This window comes from Microtus ochrogaster, linkage group LG9 (genome assembly GCF_000317375.1).
Source record: "Microtus ochrogaster isolate Prairie Vole_2 linkage group LG9, MicOch1.0, whole genome shotgun sequence".
In the NCBI taxonomy this organism is placed as follows: Eukaryota; Metazoa; Chordata; class Mammalia; order Rodentia; family Cricetidae; genus Microtus; species Microtus ochrogaster.
The window spans coordinates 18,802,906-18,818,981 of NC_022034.1; the positions used below are offsets into that span (position 1 = coordinate 18,802,906).

The 16,076-nt window shown below is 37.6% G+C and overlaps 1 protein-coding gene across 1 annotated transcript in view; it reads right to left on the minus strand.

Moving 5' to 3' along the window:
- Positions 1 to 10,762: 10,762 nt before the first annotated feature.
- Positions 10,763 to 16,076, minus strand: part of Ascc3 (activating signal cointegrator 1 complex subunit 3) — a 315,331-nt gene continuing 310,017 nt past the window's right edge. Inside the window, exons 41-42 of the mRNA XM_005363511.2 lie at positions 12,169 to 12,344; positions 10,763 to 11,865 (exon numbers count right to left, since the gene is read on the minus strand). Of these exons, the coding sequence (XP_005363568.1) occupies positions 11,718 to 11,865; positions 12,169 to 12,344 (324 nt within the window). The 3' untranslated portion in view covers positions 10,763 to 11,717. The remainder of the gene's footprint in view (positions 11,866 to 12,168; positions 12,345 to 16,076) is intronic.

Here is a 16,076-nt window from a genome sequence, read left to right on the forward strand (position 1 = left end):
TCAAAGCAGTTTCTTTATACATTAACCAATAAAAGTAACACATTGACAGAAGGACTTCCCACATCATCTCCTCTTTTCTGTTCAAATTAAAAGGAAAGTTTTAACTTTAACATAGCAAAATTACATATAACAAAACAATTTTCAAGCAAAAATTATAATTACAATATTTATATCTGCTTTATCTTTTATCATAACTAAGGAAACCTGTAATTATAACTATCTATTCTTCAACTCCATCAAAAACTCCAGAAGGATATACTGTTACCTAAGTAAACAGGAATTACCCAAAGTTCTTTTGTATTTCTGGAGCATCCATATTTAGCCTACAGGCCCATAGTATCTGGCAGACTTTCCCATGAAGCAGGAAATTTTAAAGATAGTTTCACCTATATTGGCTGTTTGTCAGTCACTTTCTTCTGTACCCTGCAGAATGTCTGGCAGACTCTTTCATGAAGCCAGAACCCTGAAGGCCCTTTCTCACTTTTAGGCAAGTTTAGCAGTCATTTCTCTGTGGTCCTGCATGTCCAGTTCATCAAGCCTTCTGGCAAAAACAGTTTCTTATGCAAAAGACTAACAAATTCCATAAGGAGCTTCTTTGATGCCCATCATACTCTTGAAGTAGACTTATGACATGAGACACACCTATCAGGAACAGGTGTGTCTCATGTTATAAAAAGTCCTAAGTTATTAAAACATTTTATTTCTTTTTTCTTTTCTTTTTTAAAAAATATTTATTTATTGTGTATATAATATTCTGTCTGTGTGTATGTCTACAGGCCAGAAGAGGGCACCAGACCTCATTAAGAATGGTTGTAAGGGGGCTGGAGAGATGGCTCAGCGGTTAAGAGCACTGGCTGCTCTTCCAAAGGTCCAGAGTTCAATTCCCAGCAACCATATGGTGGCTCACAACCATCTGTAATGAGATTTGGCGCCCTCTTCTGGTGTGCGGGCATACATGGAGGCAGAATGTTGTATACATAATAAATAAATCTTAAAAAAAAAAGAATGGTTGTGAGCCATGATGGGGTTGCTGGGAATTGAATTCAGGACCTTTAGAAGAGCAGGCAATGCTCTTCTAACCACTGAGTCATCTCTCCAGCCCTTAAAACATTTTAAATACCATATTCTGTAGCCGTTGAAAGATCTGAAGAATACCTATCTAATTGAAATATATCTCTATATATCTAGAAAACCTAACTAACATGGCTTCAAGCTTGACTCTTACAGATGACACTCTATTAACTTATATTTCTTAATTATGCATTACATTTTTCAATGAGTTGCATAACCACAATATTTTAATCAAGGGCAGAAATATACATACATCAAAATTGAACCTAAGTTTGTATCAATAAACCAAGATCCATACCAATTCAATATAAACAAATTATAAACAATATTTGGGAATTGGGGAAAAGTTATCTCTAAACCATTTTCTGCTGTTTATTGGGCAATGTAATTTTTGGGGTGTTCATGAAGAACTTTTGGGTGGTCTTGGTCCATCAAACCACATTAATCTGGAGGGATTCTACATGTTTTCATCCTCTGTGGAAACAAAAGAAGAATTTCTTTCCAAAATAACAAATCCTTAGACTCAAATTCTGAGGTCAAGATACCTTTAAAATATATATGTTGGTTTAGCTTAGCAGCCCATACAATGAAATGGCTCTCTGTACTTTTTGACTCTTTCACAGTCAAAAATTCAAAGAAAACACAGTGATAGACATAATCCAGACTCTCAGTATATTTTCTGTCTTTATGTGACTTATGTTTTTTTTTTTACTCCTTTTAGTCTATGACTGTCTTTACTTTGTCTCTTTAAAGGCATTTTTATTTTTTTAAACTATTTACTTCTTTTATAACTCTCTGTACTCTTTTTCTTCTTTATCCCAAGCCTATGTATGTTTATCCAACACTGTGACCCATTTAGAGATCTTTCTTATCTGAATCTGTCATTATTGTGTATCTGTAACTATTTTCTGACCAGAAGTATTTTTTTTTTTTAATACTAAGTGGTCACAGCTAGGACCAAAGCTGCTTTGTCTTTTGGTTCTGCCTAGTCCAACATGGTGGAGACATGTTTGCCACCTCTGTGAGTCATGCACACTCTCCCAGTTTCAGGTATTCTGAGGATCTATGTTGCTCCATTAAGCAGTTTGTTACACACTGCTCACAAACCCCATTTAAATGCTCGGCCTCCCAAGAGAGCCAGAGACCATGTTGGCAGCAAGGCCCAGGAAGCTGCCCTTTCAAAACTGTGTGGTTTTTTTTTCTGCTACCACTCAATCAGGAAAACCTCTCTTAAAAGACCCACAGCATTAAGCCATGCTTAACTCTGTTCTTTTGTGTTTAGAATTCCTTTTTAAGCTTTCTCAGGTTTTATATAGATATAGTTGACCACATTGGCATGCCAATTTGTTAGGGGTGACTGCTTGTTCATTTCCAGCTGCCAAGACCACAAATAACCACTCAGAAACTGTAGGTAGCTGTTTTGTCCCATTGATGGTGTTCTTTACCTTACAGAAAAGCTTTCAGTTTCATGAGGTACCAATTCTTAATTGTCAGTCTTAGTATCTGTACTATCAGTGTTCTATTGAGAAAGTTGTCTCCTGTGTCAATGTGTTAAAGGCTATTTCCCACTTTATTAGGTTTAGTGTTTCTGGATTTATATTGAGATTTTTTGACCCACTTCAACTTGAGTTTTGTGCAGGGTGATAGCTATGAATCTATTTGCATTCTTCTATATTGTCCACATCCAGTCATACTATTACCATTTGTTGAAGATACTTTCTTTTTTCTACTGTATAATTTTCACTTGTCAAAAATCAGGTGTTTATAGGTATGTGGATTTACATCTGGGTCTTCAATTTGATGCCACTGATTCACATGTCTATTTTTAAGCCTATACCATGCTATTTTTTATTACTATAGCTCTGTAGTAGAGCTGGAAATCAGTGAGAGTGATATCTCTGTAAGTTTAAGTAATAAAAATTGCTCATTATTGTTTTAGCTATCCTTGTTGTCCCTATAAAGTTTTGTTCTTTCAAGGTGTGTAAAGAATTTTATTGGCATTTTAATAGGGATTGCATTGAATTTATAGACTGCTTTAGGTAATATGGCCATTTTTTACTGTTAATTCTACCAATCTATGAGCATGGGAGATCTTTCCATCTTTTGATATCTTTTTTGATTTCTTTCTTCAAAGACTTGAAGTTCTTTTTATACAGGTCTTTCACTTGCTTGCTTAGAGTTACACCAAGATATTTTTTATTATTTGTGGCTATTGTGAAGGGTGTTAATTTCTTGATTTCTTTCTCAGCCTGTTTATTGTTTAGGGGTCACTATCATATCATCTTCAAATAATGATAGTTTGACTTTTTCCTCTCCAATTTGTATTCTATTGATCTCCTTTTGTTGTCTTACAGATCTAGCTAGAACTTCAAGTACTATATTAAATAGATACGAAGAGTGAACAGCCTTGTCTTATTCCTGATTTTAGTGGAATTGCTTTCACTTTCCACTTAATTTGATGTTGGCAATTGGCATGCTGTATATTGCCTTTATTATGTTTATGTATGTCTCTTGTATTTCTTCTCTCTCCAAGTCTTTTATCATGAAGGGGTGATGGATTTTCTTAAAGGCTCTGTTACCATGTAATGGGATGCTCGTGTTTTTTTTTTCTTTCAGTTTATTTCTATGGTGGATTGCATTGACAGATTTTAGTATGTTGAACCATCCCTGCATCTCTGAGATGAAGCCTATTTGATCATGACGCATGATCTTTTTGATGTGCTCTTGGATTCAGTTTGCAAGTATTTTATTGGGTATTTTTGCACCAATGTTCATGAGGGAAATTGTTCTGTAATTCTCTTTCTTTGTTGAATCTTTTGTGGTTTGGGTATCAGTATTACTGTAACCTTATGAAAAGAATTTGGCAATATTCCTTCTGTTTCTACTTTGTGAAATAATTTGAGGATTATTGGAATTAGGTCTTTTTTAAAAGTCTGGTAGAAGTCTGTGCTAACACCATCTGGCCCTGGGCTTTTACGTTTGGGAAAGTTTTAATGACTACTTTTGTTGTCTTATGAATTATATTTTTGTTTAAACTGTTTATCCGATCCTGATTTAATTTTGGTGATATTTATCAAGAAATTTGTCAATTTCTCTTAGATTTTCCAATTTTGTAGATTACAGGTTTTTGAAATATGACTTAATGGCTCTTTGGATTTCCTGAGTGTTATGTCCCCTTTTTGTTTCCGATTTTGTTAATCTCTGTGTTTCTGTGTTAGTTTGGCTAAGTGTTTTCTCTCTTGTCTTTCTCAAAGAACCAACTCTTTGTTTCATTGATTCTATTTTTCTTTGTTTCTATTTTGTTTCACTGCTCATTTTATTCCTTGTTGTCTACTCCTTTTGGGTGTGTCGGTTCCTTTTATTCTAGAGCTTCCAAGTGTTCTGTTAAGTCACCAGTATGTGTTTTTTTTTTCTTTCCAATTCCTTTATGAAGGCACTTAGGACTATGACCTTTCTTCTTACCACTTTGTGTCCCACATTTGGGTATGTTGTGCGTTCATTTTCATTGAATTATTTGAAGTCTTTAATTTCTTTATTTTTCCTGGACCCAGTGATAATTCAGTAGAGAGTTGTTCAGCTTCTTTGAGTTTATAGGCTTTCTGTTGTTGAAATCCAGTTTTAATAGATGGTGGTCTGATAAGTTGCAGGGGGTTATTTCAATTTTCTTGTATCTTTTGAAACTTGTTTTGTGACAAAATATGTGATCAATTTTGGAAAATGTTCTATAAGGTGCCGAGAAGAAAGTCTATTCTTTTGTGTTTTGATGAAATATTCTGTAAATAACTGTTAGGTTCATTTGGCTCATAATGTTTGTTAGCTCCAGTATTTCTGTTTAGTTTTTGTCTTGATAATCTGTCCATTGGTATTAAAGTCTTCCATTATCAACGTGTGAGGGTCAATGTGTGATTTAAACTTTAGTCGCGTTACCTTTACAAATATGGTACTCTTGTATTCAGGGCCTAGATGTTGAAAATTAAGATGCCACAAGAATATTTTTAGAAAGTTTATTTTCTGAAGTCTTTGGTATCAATTCATAAGTTATGAGAAAAGTAGTTTCACTTTTTATCTTTGTTGATAATTTTATATATGTAATGTTATTGATTCTATGCTTATCCCTCCACTCTATTCCTCTTATTTCTTCTCCAATTTCATGTGATTTTTCTAAAAGAAATCCATGGAGTCAACTTGGTGTTCCCTATAAAGCTCCAGTATGTAAGTGCCCCATTACTCTTGTATGAAAGCACTCCACTATATAAGCACTCCAATGATGTAGGGCTATCTTTTGGAGCATGGATAGTATCGCAGGACTACATCCCTGGAGAAAACTGACCTTCCCCTAACAGCCACTAAAAATCAATTCCTCAGCTATGGATGAGACTTCATGAGTTCCTCCCCAAACTACTCTGGGATTTTATATTCCCAATGAGGAACAGAAGGAGGGAGAAGATAAGCAAGGAAGTCAGGACCAAGAGGGGTGCACCCACCCACGGAGACAGTGGGGCTGATCTATTGGGAGCTCACCAAGGCCAGCTGGATTGTGACTGAAAAAGCAGGGGATAAATCCGGACTCTCTGAATATGGCAGACAATGAGGGCTGCTGAGAAGCCAAGGACAATGGCACTGGGTTTTGATCCTACTTCTTGTTCTGGCTTTGTGGGGGCCTAGCCAGTTTGGATGTTCACCTTCCTAGACCAGGATGGAGGGGGGAGGACTTTGGACTTTCCACAGGGCAGGGAACCCTGACTGCTCTTCAGACTTGAGAGGGAGGGGGAGAGGAGTGGGGGGAGGGCGGGAGGAGTGGGAGGCTGGGAGGAGGCGGAAATTTTTTTTTTCTCAATTAAAAAAAATAGCAATCTACTACAAAAGGAAGCTTTTCTCATAAAAGTTAAGAGATGTATTAGTCAATGTGTATAAAGCTAAGAATTTAGGGGACAGTATATTATCCATTTAGCAGAATAGTAGTAGTAGACTCTCTCCTAGCTCCCAAGGCCTAGTCAGTCATGTATTTTTGTCCCAGTTAACAGTACCATACGTAGAATCCATCTATGGAGTGGACTTTAATTGAATGAGGAAGTGGTTGGCTACTTCTAAAACACTGATACCACTATCACATCAGCGGGCATAACTTGATAGGTTGGTTTTTGTAGATCACAGGATTAACAGCTAGGTGAAATGGATGATTATTGTTTTCCCCACTGTGGAGATAAGGGCAAGTGTGCAGTGTGTAGCAGAATGGAAGTTTCAGGGAAAATGCTGGGACTTAATGTGTACTCTAGCATTACTCTGATGGTTAATCCTGCCAACTTGATTGAACTGAGATACATAATAAAGCACACCTCTGGGTGCATATGTAAAGGTATTTGCAGTGATCATTGTGAAGGTACCGATGTAATCTCAAGTACTTGAGCTGTTGAGGGAGGAGGTCACAGCACAAGGCTTGGTGGGCTATAAAGTGAAAGTGTATCTTATCCTGATCCCTATTGCTCTCTGGTTCTTGACTGCCGTTAAGTAAGCAGCTCTGCTCCACCATGCCCTGTCCACCATGGTAATAATGCTTCAAGGTAATAATGGAATCAGCTTAATAGAAAGTAAGTAGTAGCCTAGAAATTCTGAAACCATCAGCCAAAACAAATATTTCCTCCTTTTTAGTTACTTATGTAAAGTTATTTTGTTACGGTGATGGAAAACTAGCACACATTGCTAGTTCATTGCTGGTGATAGCTTGAGATCCTTGCTGAGTAAAGTCAGAGTTATTCTCTCCTTCTTAAAAAAAATCCAATGCAGAATGGTCACTCTTGAAACCAAACACACACCACCAATGCACATGTATGTAACACTAATACAGAAAAAAAGGCTATTAACTTGAGGAGAGAATTGACATGGGAGAGATTTGACGGTGGGTAACTAGGATGGGCTAGAGGGAGGAAAGGAAGGAAAGCAAAGTAATTCTATTTCAGTTAAAAATATAAAACCCAGAAAAATTGAAAAAAATCAGCTCTTTGAGTTTCATCCTTTTAAAAATATATCATATTCAGCCTCTCTCTCTCAGCTCTTCCCAGATCCACTGTATTTCCCTACCTACCAACTTGTGTTTTTAAAACCTATTTTTACTTTCTTAAAATCTGGCAAAATCAACTTATGCTACCCAACTATTTTTGCATGTGTGGTCTTCCCTGGAGCATGGTTGGCTTACCAGGGCCACACAGAAACTCTCTTCAGTCACTGCCCCTTCTTTTTCATTGGCTATTCAGGTTCTTATCTATTGCAAACTCAATAGTTTAAATTTTTTAAGCAATATTTTTATTTTTTGGGATTTCATGATGTATTTTGAATATATTCACCCTATCCTCAACTCCTCCTATAATCATTCCCTTCTGCACCCTACCTTAAGTACCCTCTCTTAGAGTCCAGTTTGTGTAGCCAACTTGGGAGTGGGCTGCCCCAGAGTCTGGCTGACCTGAAGGGTGGGTGACATCATTAAAGTCTTTTACCCCAAAACTTTCAAAGACCAATAATTCCTTAGCTAGATATGGATTTTGTGCCCACCTTCCCCTTCTTGGCTAAGATTTTGTCTGGCTTGAACTACCACACGTCTTTCTTGTGAATGCTGTCTTTACATTATATTCATTAAAACTGTAAATGGTGGTGGGGGGGAGGAGTATAGTCACTGATGCATTGAAATAGGACCAATTTTTGTATTCTAAGTTTATATTAAATTGATGTATAGATTTTAGACTCTATAGTATGTTAAGTTTCCATGGTCTTTTCAAAATGCCTTTAGTAACAGATATTTTTAGATAAAGTGAACCATGGGTACTGAAGAAGCCACTTTATTAACTACCAATGTAGCATACTACTACTTGAACTACAGAAATAATGCCAACTACAGAAACCAGAGGTAATTAAATGAAAATCTCAGTGCCAAATGTAGGATATTTCTGTTTCAGTTGTTGCTCAGGAAGGTTTAAGTGTTCTTCAAACATGTGCTATTCTTTTTGCTATTGGATGTAGATGGGAGCTTGAAGGTAAGATCCAATTACTGAAGACATCATATATCTTGGTTACAGGACATAGAGATGAAGCTAAAACTGAATTGGAAGTTTCCTCTTTGCTGGCTAGCTTCACAATGTTGAAAAGTGCTATGCATCCATGTGGGGGAGAAGTTATCATGGTCTTACCCAGTGGTGTAGCTTTTGTTCTGTAATAACTTATCTGCCAGAAAAGATATACCCGCTGTTGAACCAGTGGCATGACTTTTAGGGGGTAGTAAGAAACATCTTTCTGCTTGGATTTGAGTCAGCTTCACAGGAGGAAATTCATGCCTGGTAGAGTGACTGGTCAAAAGTCCATGGGCTAGGCTCTATGGGGGAAATTATTACTATTGTTTTGTGTTGTGGGAGGTCCTTCTGTCTGTGTGTTCCTTTTATTGGTTAATGAATAAAGAACTGCCTTGGCCTGTTGATAGGGCAGGACTTAGGTAGGCGTGGAAAACTAAATAGCATGCTAGGAGAAAGAAGGCAGAATCAAAGGGACACCATGGAGTCACCAGAGTCAGACATGCCAAATCTTTGCCGGTAAGCCACTGCCACATGGTGATATACAGATTAATAGAAATGGGTTAAATTAAGATGTAAGAAGAGCTAGGCAATAAGATATTAGAGCTAATGGGCCAAGCAGTGATTTAATTAATACAGCTTCTGTGTGATTATTTCGGGGCTAACCTAGCAGGGCAGCCGGGACGAACAAGTGGGCCCTCCTCCTAGTTTTGTTAAAGGACTTGCATGAGACTGCTTTCTAAATACTTATGTTTATATGTACAGACAAGTGCTGCTCTCAGTATTCATCAAATCAGCGGCCACTGCCAACAAACAGTGCATACAAAGGTTTATGGTTGATTAATGTACTGAGAAGTGACTGTGGAGCACTTAGCCCTAACTGGGACATTCATATCACCTTTTTACTTTACAGGAAACATCATGGAGAAGATGGCAGAAATATGTAAGAGCTGGATGATGGGGAGGAGGCCTGGGAAGCACTATCTTCAGGGAATGATGTGGCCATTATAACCATGAACTCATGTTGCCTGCACAAGACTGGGTGTGTCCATATTCAGTCATCCATGGAGGAGGGGAATATAGGACTCTACCCCTTCCCAGGGAAGGCTTTTGGATAAGTTACAGACTTCAGTGGTATAGTCACTGCTGAGTTCCCAATACTCTAGTCGATAGCTCCAAACCTATTCTTATCCAGACAGTCCTGGTTACATTCAGTGAATCACAAAACAAAATGACAAGAAAGTAGGAAAGGCCTGGTAGGGAAGGAGGGTGACTTGGGTAGCAAGTGTATAAGATTGGATTTGGGCGAGTGTGAGCAGGATGCATTATATACACGTACGAGATCAACAAAGTAAAGTTAAAAAAAGGAAACCTCTACTTTGTAAGATGGAACACTCAACCTTTTCATTACTGTATGTTTTCTTAAAAGATCTCCCCCAAATTAAGATTTGGATAATTTTAAACAATGTTGAAATTCTTGGCCACTAAGAGAGATAAAAAAATCAATGATCTAAATAAGTAGCACCAATGAGACTCTATTGTCCGATGTCTGATTCCTCTAAAGTGTGGGGAACAATGAGTGCAGATAAAGTCACTGATGCAGAAATGATGCAGAAGCAGAAGTGGATCCCTTCCACCTTGACTAAAGGTCAGAGACTTCATATCTATTCTTGTTCCTTCAAGGTTTCACGACAGGAGGTTTGACCTAAGGTGTGGGCACTACCAGGATATTTTGACCTAAGGTGTGGTTACTTGGTGTTTTGGGTACTAAGAAGATAATTACTTTGTTCCTTGTATCATGGTAAAGAAGCCTCTTGCCTTCCCCCTCCAAAACCCTATGAGAAATAAGCACTAAGAGAATCTCAGTATTTACTAGATGCCTTCCCCGCCCCCCTCCCCCAACTCTATCAGTTGTCTCTAGTCTATTTCTTCCTTAGTCCTCACTCTTCTCTCCAGGCACGACACAGTATTTGTCCCGGATGTGGGACATGACAAATGGCCCTCAATGTGGGGCTTATGAGAAATGGCTCTCAACCTGGGGCTTAGGATAGAAACATGACCAATCTTTCTATCTTAGTATATACTTCATCTTTTCTGGTTGATTCAGAGTTAAACAATTTTAATGTCAGATTCTTACCTGTTTTTTCCCCCTTTTCTTTTCTCTTTTCTTTTCCTTTTGAGACAGGGTCTCTCACTATGTCACTGGAGCTGTAGACAAGTCTGGCCTTTGCCCCGTAGACCACATGCCTTTGTCCTGAGTGCTGGGATTAAAGACATGATTCACTATGCCCTACTGATTCTCCATATATCTCATCCTCCCACATGTGGTCACACTAGTTATCTATATTCTAAAAAGAGCATATAGTGCATGTCCCCACTTCATCTTTAAAAAAAATCTTCTTTTCTCCCTGACTTCCTCATCATAGGAAGAGAAATACGACTTGGAAGTTCCAACTTGAGAAATGTTTACATTCTAGAATTTGCAATAGTTATAATTATGTTGGGGCCAAGAATTACTTTGCAAAGACAATTACATTCCATTAAAATGTATATTATGTAGACATGAACTTTCTAAATACATTTTGAATAGCTCTTCTTCAAGACAGAACTTGTTTGAATAAACATATTTCCTTTATTACAGGTGATCTATTTGTAGGATTGAATATGAAGACAAAAAATTATAGTTAGGTTTGGCTGTACATTCATGGAGATCCAGCACTTGGGAAATGGAGGGAGAAGAGCCCCAAGTTTGAGGCCAGGTTAGATTACTTGGTGAGAACCTGAGATGCAAAACTGAATGAAACCAAACCCCAAAGGCAAACAAAAAATTATGATTTACACTGAACTTTCCTCTTGTAAGTGTAAAAACATCAGCGAAGGAAAGTAGTTTTGAAAAGTGAAAGAAAAAAGAATAGATGAGGATCAGGGAATATAATGGGAAGGTAATGAGAAAAAAACCAGACTGGGTTTTCTGAAGGAGCACTCTATATATTTTATTTTCACCAGTTACAGTGTTTACATTCTCTGAAATCAATGTATGGTCTTTGAGAAATCACCACTGATCTCTGCAATATAATTTTATATCATATATTATTTATTATCTTTAAAAAGAAATCTGTGAAACTATTTCTACATGTGATCAGACCAAGGCATAAATTTTGCTGATAATACCCAGTTTGGCTTACCTCACAGATTTACATGTTTATATTGCTTAAACTCCTAACCTGTCATACCTTAATGGAATTTCCATTAGAAAAAGGAGTAGATGGCATTCATGTAAACAGTACGTTGTGAGATGCAAAGTAGGATAACTCATATCTATCACCTCCAACATATACATTAAAAATCATGTTACATGTTTACTTATCTTACATTAAAGAAACCCATGAAGCCGTTACAAAAAGCAGCACTTTCTAAAAGGCCTCTGTGGCTAATGTTGCTGGAAATCATCATGGCAGCCACTGTCAATCTCCTAGATGTTTTGAGGTCAGAAGTTGATTCTGCCAAGGTAGACACCAAGTAATTCAACTTGTCCACATGACTGAACAGCCAAGACTTTCAGTCACTTCTTTCAAGTGGCCTTGGGTCAGGTTACTGTACTGCCAAGTCAGTGAAGGCATCGGAGATCTCTGTGCTGACCTGTGTAGAAAGGTTTGCTTTTGTCACATTGAGATAAATGTCATACTGCTGGTCTAGGCCGAGGTAACAGTCACTCATGAGATATAGGGTGAAGATATATCTGAAATATGAAAAACAGAAAGTACATGATACATGTGAGTGAGAGCATCTTTATGAAACACATCACTGTCTACAATAAATGGTAATAGAAGAAAAACCTGAGATAAAAATGTAAATTTGCAGCATGTTTTAAAAGTTGGTGATTAATAGTTCGAATATGTATTTAAACATGAGAATTAACATAGGTGAAAGTTGATACCTATACAGAAGGTCATTAGTACATACTCCAGTAAATGTAGATTTTTCAGGACAGAGAATCAGCACACTTCACTTTTTTGAAACTTGAGTGTATGATGCTGCTTACCTTCCAGGTGTTTCAGGAGTAAAGAAAGAGAGCGAGGCATCATGATGAGTTCGAACAAATCCTACTCGTTTTGAAGCAATCATCTCTCTCTTATCCACCTCTCCTAATATCAAAAACCATCCTTCATCTTTTACTTTGGGAAATCGAGGAGTAATTGCATAACTCTCATGTCTTCCCTGAAAACCAGAAGAAAGATAAAACATGAGTAATGCCTATATTTCCTGTCTGTCAGCTGTGTTTACAAGGCTATGCTGTTTCACTTGAATTCAAGCTCAATTACATCTAGCTGGATGTTTTCAAGTCCCTTCCTTTCTGGTTTTGTTTCTTTACTATGTCTTTAGTTCCCTTTCTTTAAGGCTCCTAGAGCATATAAAGGAGCCACTCTGTGACTATGACTATGAAAACATTTGGTTCAGCTAGAACAGAAAGTTCTGAGTCATGACATACAGTTTACATGCCATTCCTAAAATAAACATTAACATTCCATAGACAGAAGAAAAATCTGAGGTACATTTTTACATTTAAATGTTACATAAATCCTCCAAAGTTGCATTCACAAAGAACAGATAGTTAGGGAAAAAAGTCAGCAAATGAACACGTTAGTCAAGACTAGACAATAAACCTCATAATAATGAACAAACAAAAGCAGACCCTTTGCTCTGTCCAAGAATAAAATCTACATAAAAAAGATATATTTTACTTTATTACTTACTTACTACTCAACCATCCATCCATCCATCCATCCATCTACTTATTTATTTCCGGGAGCTCTAGAGGCTGAGGAGGGTCTTGTGTGGTTCATTCTGGGGACTTAGGGGAAATGCCAAGAGACTATACTCTGAAATCCAGTCTGGAGATTTTCTAAGATTGAGGAGATTTTTTTTTTTTAAACTTTAAGCCTAACTGTTACAATGTTCTACAAAGTGGAAATACAGTCTGAGGTTTAGACTGGAGTGGAGTTGCATAGATAGGCTTGCCCTTTAGCTGTGCACTGACGGACCACAACATGTGAAGGATGGCATAGGAACATACCTAAACCCGTTTCTATACTAGTGCAGGATTGAGACTGTTTGCACCTGCACCTAGCTGGTATTTTCCTGCACAAAGACTGGCGATGGAGATTGGGTCTGTTTTCTTGAGCATGTGTGCTGAATGAGTGCTTAACTACAGCACCGAAACTTCAGTCAGCAGTGGGAGAAATGACACTTCACCCATACTACAACATAGTCTACTTGAATACTGCAAATAGCTCAACTGAAATAATACAAGTTTAAAACAAACAAACAAACACATCCCAACTAATGACCTAAGCTCAGATAGATAAGTCCCAACAAAGAACAATAAACATAAAAAAATCGTCGCAATGGGCTTTCTTTGAAAATGGTCAATTCCAAAATAAAAGATTCCAAATAAAAGTAAATTACATAAAATCCTTGACAAATTTTCAAATGAAGGACTAGACGAAAACTTAATGCCATAAAATCTTTGATGTCATAGAAGACACTTTACGTCAGTGAATACATTAAAAAACAATTCAAACAAAGCACTTGAATGAATTAAGGAAGTCAATATAGGGTATGACAAAGGCACTTAAGAGGCTGGAGAAAGTATGCAAGTGTGCATAGTGGTGTGTGCCTTTAATTTCAGAACTGGTTAGGTGGAGATGAGAGGATTCCAAGGGCTTGCTGGTGAGCCAGCTTAGATAATCAGTAAACCCCAGGGACAGTGAGAAACTCCATTAAAAAACAGTAAGGTGGAAAATAAGGTGGATGGCGCCAGAGGAACAACACCCATGGCCTCCACACATGTGCACATACTCCCATTTCACCCATCTGTGTATGTACAAGCACATCATAATGAAATGATAAAAGGAGGAACTAAAAGTAGAGAAATATGCAAAGCAATTAGATTTTCTTGAAAATTAAAGCACAGTAAGTCAAATAAAATCAATGAAAGCTTTACCAATAGAATGGATTAAGTGTAAGACAGAATACCAGAGCTAGAAGACAAGATAGACAAATGAGAACATTCAGGCAATGACGAAAATAAAATAATGAGAAAGTATAAACAGAATACACAAGATCTATGGGACACCATTAACAACTAAATATATGAATTTGAGGCATAGGAGAAGCTAAAGGCATAGAAAATATATTTAATAAAAACAGCGGATTTTCCAAATTGAGGGAAAGAGATGGCTATGTAGATATGAGGCATTTACAATGCCGAGCAGACAGACAACTTTCCCATGTCATATTATACTTGAAACATTAAATACGCAAAACATAGAAAAGAACCAAGTCACTTACAAAGGTGAATGTACCAGGAGAACAGCTGATTTGTCAACAGAAGTCTAAAAGCCATGAAATCATGTAACAACCTACTTTCAGTTCTGAAAGACAGTAACTGTCAATCCATATCACAATATCTAGCACCTTTGTGTCTAAAAGTAGAAGGGAATAATTTTCATGTCAAACACAGTCTGAAGGAATTTGAGATAGGTAAGCCAGTATCACAAATATCTGAGGGAATCCTTTGACCCACAAGAAAACAATAAACCATGCTAGAACAGCAGTTAAGCCATCAGGAGGAAGAACTAAACATTACAAAATCAATGAAATGACAGGCATTAACATACACCTTTATAGTTATTTGAATGAAAATGGGCCCCATAGGCTCACAGAGACTGGCACTAATGGGTATGGCCTTGCTATAGTAGGTGTGGCTTTGTTGGAGGAAGGGAATCATTATGGGGCGGGCTTTGAGGTCTCAAATGCTCAAGTCCAGTCTAATATGCCACTGTCACTTAATGGTGCCTGTGGATCCAAATGTAGAAGCCCCAGCCACCTACTTCTCCAGCACCATGTCTGCCTGCATGTTGCCATTCTTCCTGTCATGATGACAGTGGACCAAAGTATTGAACCAAAAGCTAGCACCAACTAAATATTTTTCTATATAAGACACTGAGAGGAAGACAAGATTTAAAACTAAGATCCAGGGGCTGGGGAGATAGCTCAGTGGGTAAGGAGTTTGCTGTGTGAGTGTGAAGAATGAAGTTTGAATCCTCAGGACCCACATAAGCGCCAGGTACCTGTGGCAGCCTACCTATAATCTCTGTACTTATGAAGCAGAGAAAAGGATCCTGCAGGTGCCTTAATAGATGAGCTGTATCAGCGAGTTCTGGGTTCACTGAGGGACCCTGAATCAATATATGGTTAGGAGTGATCGAAGAAGACACCAACATCAATCTCTAGCTTCCACATGTACCTGTACACAAGTGTATATGCACCTTATGTGTGCACCACATACATTCAGCCCCCCCCCAAAGTGTCATATATTTGCTGCCTTCAATAAACATATATAATTATCAAAGACACACACCCTTAGGTTGGTGAAAGGACAGGAAAAAGAATCTCAAGCATATGAAACGGGCAAGCTAGCAGGTGTAGCTAGTGCTGAAAAAACCTAGACTTCTAACTACAATTAGAAGGTCACTTTACAGTGGTGAAGGAGCAATCTACCAAGAGGATATTTCAATGATAAAGACACACACCTTAAACATTGATATATGCAAGTTCTTAAACAAAACTGTGGGATGCAAAGAAAAAACTGAACTTCAACAAAGTAGCAGAAGATGACTTTTGTCAGATCTTCCAAATTAAAAAAAAAAGGCACAAAAATCATAATTAAAGGACATCGTAGAGCAAACAGACTTAACAGACATCTACAGAATTTTCTACCAAATGTTGGGAATGCTGCTTGCCTCAGAAGCCATTGGAACTTTCTCTAAAAGAGATCATGTATTAAGACACAAAGAAAATATTAAGAAGTAGAAGAAAGGGGCTGGAGAGATGGCTCAGAGGTTAAGAGCATTGCCTGCTCTTCCAAAGGTCCTGAGTTCAATTCCC